This window comes from Papilio polytes, unplaced genomic scaffold (assembly GCF_000836215.1).
Source record: "Papilio polytes unplaced genomic scaffold, Ppol_1.0 DF824124.1, whole genome shotgun sequence".
Lineage (NCBI taxonomy): Eukaryota > Metazoa > Arthropoda > Insecta > Lepidoptera > Papilionidae > Papilio > Papilio polytes.
In genome coordinates, this window is record NW_013525080.1 from 251362 (window position 1) to 263936 (window position 12575).

Below are 12575 nucleotides of genomic sequence, written 5' to 3' on the forward strand. Positions count from 1 at the left end.
AGATTTTTTTTTTTTTTTCTCAGGTGATTTACGATTGTTTATAGTTTTTTTTTAATTTGTAAAGTGTGGTATGATATGATGGACAATCACAAAATGGTTTGCAAGTATAAGATAGAGCTCAAATAATAAAAAAACATAATTTTATTAAATAGTATATAACCATAGAAATTTGTAACATAAAATACTTTTGAGGTGATGTCATTCCTAATCCACAGTCAATAAACAAACCTTTAAACAAAACTCTTCAGAAAGGTAAATAAAGTTTTAAGGTATTTTCTTGTAATCTAATTTTAACATATTTGTTTCCTGTTATTTTTAACATTACATTGTTTCTTCTTTAAAAAAATATTCAGATTGCTGCATGTTCATAATGAAAAGTACATTTTAAACAAATTCAATATCATAGTTGCTCCAATTTAATATTTTGCAGTCTAGCCGTTTATATACTATGCATGTGTAGGCATAACTTTAATCTCAGGTTAAATTTAGTATAAATTTAGCCTAAAGAAACAGTTTTAACTAATCAGTTTGCCATTAAATCTGAACTGAAACTATTTTTAGATAATTCCTTACATAATTAAGTACCGATTGTTATCGTTGTTTCAAGTCATTTTCTATAACTGCGGTTTGCTATTAAATTTGTTTTCTCGTAAATATTTCAAATAATTTAACAAAAACTTAGTTGTTTTTATTATTTTCATGGTGACTAGAAACTAATGCTCTCACTTTTGTTAACTCCAGTTGGTGCATGAAATTAATTGTAATAAAATTTTGATTTTTTTATTATTTTGAATTAAGTTGTTTTTTTTTGTACACCTTTAGTTTTAACTGTACAGATACACTGTTTAGTTAAAACATATGTGTATGGCATTGAAACTGTCAGTTAAACTGTACAGTTCTATTTTGCCAACACACATAAAGCCAGCTACACACCTTAAGTTCATAGCACTTGTTAAAACACATGTGTAGACAAAACTATGAACTGTACAGTTTAACTGACAGTTAATATTTTGCCTACACACTTAAGTTTTAACAATACAGTTTGACTGTTGCGGTAAAAATAAGGTGTGTTGCAGACTCACGTTTTAATTAACCCTTAATCAAACAAGAGTTTTTCGAGATAACTGTACTGTTAGCAGTTGTTAGGTAGTTAGGTTCTGTAGATTAAAAAAAATATAAAGACACTGATTACATATAAAAAAGAAATTTTATGTTAACGTCAAATGGTAAATATTTCCCTAATATTTGACTAAGGGTTAAACAGTCAAACTGTTCAGTTAAAACTGTAGGTGTGTCGCTAGCTTTATTTGAACACATGTACTTACTAAAGTCACCTCGGGTGTTAAATGTTGACCTCTCAATGGAAGCTCCTTTTGTGTAGCTCGATGATAAATCAGGATTAGCTAAACGCGATAACAAAACAACAGGCGTTAACAATATATCCCAACACAATAACTTCAGCTATTCAAAACATGCAATGCAAAATCAGACATATCTGATGCATTCATTATTCCAATTTTCTTACATATATTTTATATTCTAGTTATATGTAAATAGTAGTGAATATTTCAACCTTTATCAAACCTTGAATCTAAAATTTAAATAATCCATTTTTTTTTAATTCTATATTTACTTATATTTGTATTATAGTCACAGTTTTTAGTAATTTCAACATTTAGAGTCCTGATAATATTCAAGTATAAATGTATATTCATTTTATGATAGTGTAATTATAAAAAAAAAAAACAGTATAAGTGAGAGTGAACGAAAATGAGACAGAATGGTGATGTCAGAAGTCACTAAGTTTATTTATTATTATTTGACAGATGAGAGAGATATTTATCTTAACTTTTGCCCTCAGCCTTCCGAGCTGATTTAAAGTAACTTGCCTATTTATTTTTCCAGACTATATTTATATGTATGCTACACTACTATATACTATGTTTATATCAGTGCCAAATTCCATTGAGATCTGTTAAGCCATTGTAGAACAGCCATCTAAACTTTTGCATAATGTTAGTATGATTTAGAATTTTATATTGTTTAAATATACAAACCCCTGAGCAATGTAGGATCAGTGGATGAATTTTCAAGCATACTGTATTTATTCTTAGTGATGCCAATCATAGAGTTGCTGTTTGCTTGTACAGTATTCTTTGTACCGGAGCCATGAGTCCATCCGGAGTGCTGGGGCGCCAGTTTGATGTTACTGAGGTTCTGAAATATTCAAATTCATTAATACTAGCAAATCAATTCTTATATAATAATGTCATACGAATTATAAATAAATGAATTATCAATCAGTAGGTTTTTCTAAAACATAATTATTCAGATGAAATATAAATCAAACTACTTGTTTGCTACTTTGTCCCCGTGAAATTTAAAAAATGATGACAATGTACATTTCTAATAATGTAGCTTTTAATGGTGAATAGTTATATCGTTCCAGTAGTTGTTGAGTTTTTTTTATATATACAAAAATACAAATCTTCCCTCTTTCTACTTTGATGAAGTTCTATTTAGTTACACTAAAAAAGAATTTTCTATTTTGCTTTATTACCAATTTAATAAAAAACTGTTTTATTTCTATCCAGTTTCCTACCTTTTGTGTGCCAGCTTTAAGTTTGGACATATCAACGGTACTGATACGTGGGGATTTCCAGTTATTGTCCATGAACGAGTTATTATTCTGACGTCGTCCCTCACCGCCGCGCTTGCCGCGACCGCCGTCCTCGCGGCGACCGTACCCGCCGCCCATCGGAATAGAGTTCATCAACTATAATACATAAAAAACGTTAATAATAAAATTGTATTAAAATACAAATAAAGTGTGAAAGTGAAATATTTTAGTTTTATATAAATATTTAATCAAATAATTGCAAGGAAATATCACATAAATATACTAGTTTATAACAAAAACTAGTAATTTATTAAGCCTGCTAGAATATAAGATTTTTAATTGCGGAAAAAAAGTACTAAAAATGGCATATTCAGTGATAATTTAGCTTTTTAATGGTAAAGGAATTTTTAAAATGCTGGACCCATTGTAGTTTTATAATTCATTCATTACAATTTATCCTTAGAAGACATTGGGGAACCTATCCAATAGTGGGCTAATGATGTTAAAAAAAAATATAGACTGTAGACTGTAGACTGTTTTATTGTGCATATTTTGTTTTACCTCAATATGTCTCTGTTGTTGGTCTGCCTCCTTCTGAATCTGGTCCATCATCTTAGGCTGGGAGTCAACAACGCTCTTCACCACCCAGCGTCGTTGGCGCAGTTCGATCACATCCTTGATCATGAATCTCACTCTACTGCTTATCTTATTCGATTTCTTGTCTACAATCTCTTGCATTTGCTTGAACACAAGCTCCAATTGCTCTTTCACTTCATTTTCCACCTGTTTGATAAAACATTTTAGTAATTTCACAGTAAGATATGTAATTTATTCCAACTATGAAGTATGAAATTAATTTATTATTTTTGTTATGTACCTGTTCTCCGATAGTGGTTAGCAATTTGCAAAGACATTCAAGTTTTTCCTCTTCTAACTTGTCTACGAGATAATTCATACAGTAAACCATGATCTTGGCGGTCAACATTTTCAATTTGTACAGCTCACCTGAAAACAACGATACATTGTAAAATACCTTGAAATTGACGTTTCATAATATTAATGTTAAAACAATGAAATTTATAGAAATAACAATAGAACAAATAAATTGCCTATAAAAACATAAAAATATCGCATTCTTGCGTGCGCACATGAGTTTTAAAGCAAATAATCTCTTTAAATGAGATTCATAGAAGCTACAGCTATATTAATTTTCTCCAAAAAGATATCGCGAGACAATCCAGTTCGCAAAACAAAGAATGCAAATACGAAATTTCAACCATTCAAGGTAGTTCGTGCGTCGCTTTTAGTCCTAGAACATACTAAGGACCTGTCTCACCACTGGGATATAGTCCTATTTGGTTAAATAATGTATGTGATGACAACAGTCAATGCAGAGTAATTCTAGTCATTTGAAAAAAGGAGTTACAGCAATGAAAGCCCACATAATGAACAATAGCGTGGCAATGCATAGAACATATTCGCTAAAGCTTGTTTGCATAAACATAGAATGAAGTTACTAATTGTAAGAGACAAAGTATTAGGACCTTTTAATTGTATTTATTATTAGCGGTCGATCGCAATGTCGACATGGATTTAAAAAAAAAGATCGTCCATAAATTAGGACCAGCCTTTTCATAGGTTATCCGGAACCAAAGCGATTTGCGGACGCACAGAGACAGATAGACAGACAGACAAAAATGTCTTAAACCTGATTTTGGTTATCAGCCACGCAAAAATATTACGTTCGCGAAATTTCGATATTACATAGATATTCCAACTTTATTAATTATATATAGATTCGCAATTGCTACTAAGCTCATTACACATAAAATTAATAATGACCATACATAATACCTCTTATCTATCAAATCATGATGATGTCTAAATACAAAATATATCAAATCAGCGTTTGCTCGTGATTACATTCGCGTGAAATAAGGAAAAAAATCTAGTAATAAATACATGCCTATTGCTACCAGTGATAACATAGCTTTCTAATTGTAAATGATTTTTTTATTCAGTACAGTAGGATTCGAGTTACAAATTTACATATTTCTTTTTTAAAATACTAATGCATATAATCAACAACTAGCTACATAAAAATAATAACAACAAACTAATGAAAAAGACAACAATGAATAAATTTGTGATACAATAAGTTAACTTACCAATAAATCTGACATTTCCGACAGATCTCATTCTTAGCTTTCGATTTTCTTCTTCCAACTGAACTTGAAGTTCCTTCTTTTTGACCTGGAATAATTGTGAAAAAATTTAAATTAAAACCGATTATAACACTTTGTTTTTAAAGAACATAAATTACGGTCAATAAAGAAAACTCAATTTCATCTAATCTTTTATTTAATTATCATGCTTTATAGCTCACTTTTTAAACAAGGTTTAATGTGTTGTGATGAAATTTGGCATAGATGTAGAATACACTCTGAAAGAACACATAGGCTATCTACTTTTTTTTTCCACGCGGACAGAGTCGCGGGCGAAAGATAATTATTAATAACAGTGGGTACTTACAGGGTCAGAGCATTCGTTCATTTCCTTCTCCAATTTCAATACATTCTCATCAACTTTAGCTGTTACAAATTGATTCTGACATTTGCTGATGATGAGAAGTCGGAAGTTAACATATTTGTCAGGGGAACCGTTATCGGCGGGTACCTGTGTAACAATCAATATTGTTTTCAAATATTACCATAAATATTTAGCGTAACAAATACTTTTCTACTGTAACTTATGACACATTGTTATTGAAACATTAATATACATAAGCTTGTAAATAGCGGACCATTTAATAATATAGAAAGTTGGTACATATTTATGGTGAAAATAACCATTTTTAAGGCAATATCTACTTTTATTTAAGTAAACAGTACCTAACTATTATCAAACAGTACATGATTCATTTGTACATTTATAATTAAAATTTAATGTGAACATTTTACATGTAATTACCTTAATTGATGCAAGTTTATTGCACATATTAGCATAGGCCTCTGAAAAGTTAGGTTCATCAATCGCCTTCTCAAACACCAAATCAATAACACCTTCTAAACGGCCTTGAGTGTTTATTTCCAATGTCTTTACTTTCTCCATTAGAGTGTCAAACTTCTGCGGCGTAAGTTTGTTCAGAATACCTCTGAATTTCTTATACAACTCCTACAACAAAAAGTGAATCATAAGGTTCATTTTGAATGATAATTATATACTATGGTTATGTGATAGAATTGAATATTAACCTACAAATGACAAAGGGGAACCATTTGTCCCCGACCATCTCAGTCACAATAAGGAATACATTTATTTACAGAATAAATCTTTACATAATGTTTCACAACACAAATAAAATAAATTTATTCTATTAATTCACTTTTATAATGTAAATGGCAAGGGTGATGTAATTTTTTTTTCCGTACAAAATCATTTCACTCTCTTACACTTACTTAACATTTTAATTCTGAAAATTGACTTTGCTCTTAACTTACCTGTGTTTTAAATTCTTCCTCGCTAAGACTAGCAGCCTTCAATCTGGTCGGTTTCCAGGCATCGTTAGACTGGTTAAGCTTTACATCCTCCCGAGTCAGTGACACACGAATCACAGCTTTATGATGAGTGCTACCACTGGGCGAAACATTTAGCTTCATACTGCCCCGACCTGAATCACAACATTTTATTTTAAACTACCTGTTGCTCTCATCCATAATTAAAAAAATATAACCTATGTTACTCACAGATAAATTACTTTTCAAACGGTGAGAGATTTTTAAAATTGGCAAAGTAGGTTTTGAGTTTGAGTATGTACTCATATACAAAATTACACATCTTTCCTCTTTAATTTTACAATCACATTTTAAAAAAAAACCCAAGTTATATTTACCACCAGTGCTCAAATTCCTGCCATCTTTCTTGGGATCCCTAGGTGTGTTACTCCTTGAACCAATACTGGAATTCTTCGCAAAGTTTGGGAATAAGGAATCGTTAATAGGCCTGGATATTGGGTTGAAGGGCTGTGGCTCTTGATGTGGCTAAGAAAACAAATTAATAATTAAATTTACTTTATTGTGGAATATAAAAAATAGCTTAACAATTATAATATTTACCTTTATAATATTGCACACCTCCAACATGGGAACATTTGGCTTTGTCTTTGAGAGGGGATCATCTTTTATTTGCATTAATAATCCAATGTCATAGTACTTCTTGCCAGACTGGTTCAATGGCGACCATTGATCTAAAAAAAATATTAAATCCCATGAATTAGTTATTAAAAAATAGAATTTTGTCTTGCAAAATTTGTGTTTGAAACAGTTTATATAGCCATGTTGCAAATGTATCTAGTCTTTTTACCTACCATTATCATATTTGTATTTAAGTTTGGGAGCAGAAGGTGTTGATTTTTCATCATCATCAGCTACTGATGTCTTTGATTCATCATCAGACATCGGAGTATCTTGTTTCTGTTCCATATTCACTTTGTCTGAATCACTTTCAACATTATCGTTGGCATCATTTTCATTTGAAGATTCAATATTTATGTTATTAGAAGATTTCTTATCATTCTTAGGGTTATTTGTGACCTCATCATTTTTGTATATCTCTTCTTTAACTTCCTTTTTCAATGTAACATCATTGTCATTGGCATCTGCTGATGGCGCGGCATCTGACGCAAATAAATGTATGCATTATTAAAAATTTATTTATTTTCAAGGAAGACCAACAGCTATTAATTACAAAGTAGGCATGGTAATAATAATAGGTCCTCACAAATAGAAATATTATACTAAAATATTTATGCAAATTAACAATAGTAAAACTGAAAAATTACAAGGAAACTGTGATAAGTCTATAATTACATATTAAAAAAGCCAAAAGTTCTAATAACCTAATTGATTAAACAAGAATTTTAACTAGCACACACATGTTTAATGTATATTTTATACATTAGTAATAAAAATATAAATTTTGACCCTATTGCAAGTTAACTAATAATTAAAATAAAGTAAAGTACCTGCCACCTCATTATTGAGATTAATATCCTTCATTTTTTGTTCGATGCTATCACTAGTAGGACTTTCTAAGCTTTGTGAAAGCTTCAACTGAGCTTTATTTGAGCTGGATGCTTCTTTATTCTTGCTTGGTTTAATGTTGGAATTATCTTTAGCTGACTTTTCAATGTCAGTGTTATGTTCTGTTGCAATTGCTGAAGACTCTGGTAATGTTGGCAGTTTATTTGATGGTTCAGTTACATGGGTATCTTTGCGGGTTGCAGCAGTTACTTTCGCTACTTTCGTTTCCGTTTTATGTAGTTGACTTTCATGTTCTACTTCAGGTATGGGCTCTGCAAACACTGGAACAAAGAAACATGAAGGTGTTAATTTCTTAATTACTGGTCCATTTTTATACTAGGATTAAGTTAATAAAAATACATTAAATTAGTTGTACATTTCATGAGATCATTTTATTTAATTTTATTCATATATAATTTACATTAATTAATTTAAGACTAACAGTCAATTCATTGTTATTGAGTTATATTATATTATAGTCATATTTAAGTATCCTACAGTAGAAATAAGAATATAACCTCTGCTTATTTTCCAGATTTTAGTCAAGTCACTATAAATTAAAGTTTATTTATATGATTACAACACTATTTTTCTTTAAAAACTTTAAAATAAACGAATACTAGGCAATAAGTTTCTAGAAATGTGAATAAAAATACCACATGACAATTTTAGCAACAGATGTCTAAACTTAATTATTTCAAGTTCTCATAATTTACGTTTTACAACTTAAAGAAGTCAAAAATCTGTTCACACCAAGTTAACATAACCTCCATTTGGAGTTTGTTGAATAAAACGTGACATTACTTTAATTACTTCATACAAAAATCACATCCGTACACGCAGATAAAAGGAAAGTTGATACCACAAACATTTTTACACCCTTCAAAATTATATAACCTAAGCACTCGTATATTTTGACCTAAATGACGATTATATTAAATGAATATAAACGCACATTACAGAATACAATTTTATTATAATTCTCTAGCTGGCCCGTGGCTTTTTCTCAAGCAAGTTTCAATTCTATAAATAGAAAAGTGAGGTATTCCCACGTGGGAGTTACGTCCAATACTGCACGTACCTGATTTTAAAACATACGGCACCCATTCCTAATACACTTTTATACCACAGTCTTCAAATATTTAATATTCAATATAACTTTCAACACAAGATTCGTTCACGTATCAATATGGTAAGACATTAGGTACATTTAAAAGGTCACTCAAGGATTTTGATTTTTAGCACTCTTTTTAACAGTATCACTTTACTTATTTACTAAATTAAATAATCTATTTACATTATAATAATAAGTAAATTAAATAAAAATGACAAAATTTAAAAATCAATGATAAAATTCAAAATCATTGTTTAAATAATAAAAGCTAGGCAGCCACGCGCAAGACTTCTAAAGTCAAATCCGCCATGTTGGATCATTCCATGCGGTGGACAACCTGCGAGTAGTGATGTGCGCAAAAACGAAAATAATCGATACTGTCTATGAACGATTATTCGGATCGTCACATTGTCATTTAATATTTTTCTTACTGTTAATAAAAAAAGTATTAGTGTGTATGAATGTAATTTTCTATTTGTAATGAAAAGCATACATGTTAGCAATTTGTGAATAATATGAAATATTATATGTTATCCAATATCATTTCCGAACAAGGTTTATTTGAACAGAATTCTAATAGAAACATTGAAAAAAGAATAATAATTACAGTATACTATATTAACTATTTTTTATATAATATTGTTGTCATTAACTATTAACAAATTCATTGTATAACATGTATATTATACTAGCTATCGCCCGCGAATCCGTCTGCACGGAATTAATAATAAAATAAAAAGTAGCTCATGTGTTCTTCCATACTTTGCCTCTACATCTATGCCAAATTTAATCAAGATCTGTTCAGCAGTTACACCACAAACTCTATCAAACATCAATCCATCCATCAAACTAAAATTTCGCATTCATTATATAAGTATGATAAACCTATAAACCTTTCCTACCCTATTTCCCGATGACGCAAATTTGATAAAATCGGTAAACAAATAATACGCAACTGCTATTATTATTCCATATGTTTTGCTTTATTCGATTCCTTCCAGTCCGTATCATATAAGTATAGATAATATCGATAGACCATAAAAATACATGCAAATATTGTGGCCCTGAAACAGAAACACCACTTATTTGCAAGTTAAAAATGTGAACACGTCAATACGAATTTATACCTTTCATACTGGTCGCACATATTGTCATAATGTATTAGAGTCTGAACGAGCAACATGGAGCCATGAATAAATTACCTTATTAATACATATTTACGTCAGAATGGAAGCTCGTTCTAGTTAAGAAATTAGCATAATATAAATTTCCAGATGAAAACTCTATCGATATTAATTTTATATGTTACATACTAATCGACTTTTAAAATATTATAATCGATTAAAATTACAAACACACTACACAGCACTTTCGATTGACATTTCTATAGTTACGATATATCTAATCTTGTCATTGAGTTGGGCCTATCAAAATTTTACAATCTCTTTTAATCTTGCACCATATTTTCCCCGTTAATTTGCATTAACATTCCTCACATTCCGCACTTATATCTTGTTTTTACAATTTAACAAATCCTGGTGATTATTTCAATGTTTTAAAACTCATTTGTATTTATTAAAGGATAGCAGAGAACTCATAAATCTATTTTTTTTGATGGTGCATATACTGTGCATTAACTATTGTTATTATTATATTGGCATCCTGCTCATGATCATAATAAATACAGTAACAGCAATAATACTAGATACACTATTGATGTCGACAGTACCTATAACTGTTGCATACTAACATTCAAGTCAGATAAGCATGGTTAAGAACCTATCAAGAAGTTACCTTTGTAATAATACTGTAAATTATTAAAATGATATTCAAACTGATCCTGTGGTCCCCATGTCTATGTTATATTGTAACACGCAATTATTGATTTACAAAAAAACTGTTTCTATCTATTTCTGGACTATAAACTAATTACACTTAAGTCTTCAAAATGTGGCATCTTTATTTACTATGTTGGTAAGTAGAAAAGTCTTGTTGATTGTTGATGGCTTGTCTAGATGTTTGTACATCTTTGGATTACAACGTTGTCAAAGGGGAAATAAAAATGTGAGTAACATTGGACAATAACATTTCCTAATAATAAATTTTTTGAGTTTGTTTATTACATACATTATAATATTAAACTTTAGATAAAGAAATAAATAACATCAACTCGCTTCTGTTAAATATTAAACTAATGTTAAGAAACCAAAGTATATATTAAATGTTAGAAAAAAGATATTATTCAATACAATAAGTATAATTTGATATTCATTATTCCACAAACAACACATTTATTTTATCATTAACAACTTAAACAAGATATTTGTAAGGTTGAAATTTGCTTGAAATTGTTATAGTTCTTTTTTGTCCGCTGCTGTCTTGGTGTATAGGCGCTCCGAACACATTGTAATCTGGAATTCTTGTCTTCTCAACGGTGTTTGTATAGGTTGGCACTGGATTCTTCTCATTATAACTTTAAGCTACTGGTTGGTTGATAATACAATCTATCTAAAAGCATATAACGCTGCAAGCATCAGTTGGCTGATCCAAAAGTAAATGAATGTGTCCCGGTAGTGCTTCCTTTTATATCTTAATTTAATATTTCACAATCATCATTCTAAATAAATTCATATTAAAAGAGGAAATTGCTTTGTGCTATAAAATAAAAGCTGTTCCTCAATGTAAGATACCAACTATCGAAATTCGATCAATATCACGAAAGAAAATACCACGCCTTTTTTAGATGCATAAAATTACTGTCTGAAAATTAGTCACAATATTTAAGTTGTTCTATTTATATCACAAAATCCTACTTAGTGTAACAATCAGGGAAATTAAACGAATCGATTGATACCACACCCAACAAATTGGTTGTCATTTCCCATAACGAATTTTATGAAAAACCTACGAATGCGCGAAAACCATTACCCTTCCGAGTGGGCCAGGTAAAAAAACGTAATATCAAAAAGACGATCATTACTTCGGAGAGCCCTTATCTGATAATGAAGCAATGATTCCAGGCGTCGTAATCCATTGCAGCGTCTTGCCATCTTGAAGCTTAAGCAAATGTTCTACCACAAATTATGCACATACACTTAGATATTTCACTTTACCGGGAGCAAAAACACGTCTCTGCAAACGCACGTCCGTCTGCAGATTAACGTTTGGTACAAGATCGCGCAAACAGTACGGGGGGACGCAAATTTACCCCGCCGTTGCATTGATTAACTAACTATTCATAACGCCTACATAAATTTCTCCTTCATTGCGTCCTTCAAGATAGAGGCATTGGGATGACGTATTAATGTTCTATAAATATCTTAAAATCAATAAAACTTCGCTAACTCTATCTCAGGTGGATCTTTATAAAGGGAACTATACTATTCTGTAAAGTTTACGAATAAATACATAAAGCAGTGTATATCATATACATACATATATACGAATATTTGAAATTTAAAAAAGAAGCTCAAATTTGAGCAAAAAAAAAAATACCACGCGGTTAATTATACAGTGAGAAAACTATAAAATGATAGATAAATGCACTTACCTAGTGACATGGGTCCGTTAGGCTTCGTTAGCGTCTCTTTCTCTTGAAGGTGTTCCTTTGGCCGTGTGTCCTCTACTGTTTTGACGCGATCCCTTTGGTCGCGTAACATCTGTGATAGAGGGTTGATCGCAGCACTGCTTTGTGTCTGCGGTGGTTCAACGACAACGTAAGGAGTGGGGGCGGGAGTTTGGAAGGTGGGGAGTGCGTAGG

At 30.7% G+C, this 12575-nt stretch overlaps 1 protein-coding gene across 1 annotated transcript; it reads right to left on the minus strand.

Annotated features, from left to right (window-relative positions):
• Positions 1-1173: 1173 nt before the first annotated feature.
• Positions 1174-12569, minus strand: LOC106099401 (eukaryotic translation initiation factor 4 gamma 1-like). The gene is made up of 14 exons (XM_013277948.1): positions 12366-12569; positions 7644-7982; positions 6987-7295; positions 6736-6866; positions 6513-6660; positions 6121-6290; positions 5591-5794; positions 5153-5296; positions 4789-4873; positions 3498-3625; positions 3182-3403; positions 2603-2776; positions 2058-2217; positions 1174-1403 (listed from the first exon to the last, which is right to left on the minus strand). Exons 1-14 carry the CDS (start codon positions 12472-12474, stop codon positions 1189-1191), a joined length of 2538 nt encoding a protein of 845 aa, XP_013133402.1. The 5' UTR covers positions 12475-12569; the 3' UTR covers positions 1174-1188.
• Between the last annotated feature and the right edge of the window lie 6 nt (positions 12570-12575).

Bases quoted from the DNA above. Each gene is read 5' to 3' on its own strand.
- LOC106099401 (XM_013277948.1), bottom strand. From the start codon at position 12,474: ATGTTACGCGACCAAAGGGATCGCGTCAAAACAGTAGAGGACACACGG. The intron at 6,661-6,735 runs GTAAATATTATA...TTGTTTTCTTAG, and splicing joins AGGTGTGCAATATTATAAAG to CCACATCAAGAGCCACAGCC. The intron at 1,404-2,057 runs GTTTGTATATTT...TATCGCGTTTAG, and splicing joins TGATCCTACATTGCTCAGGG to CTAATCCTGATTTATCATCG.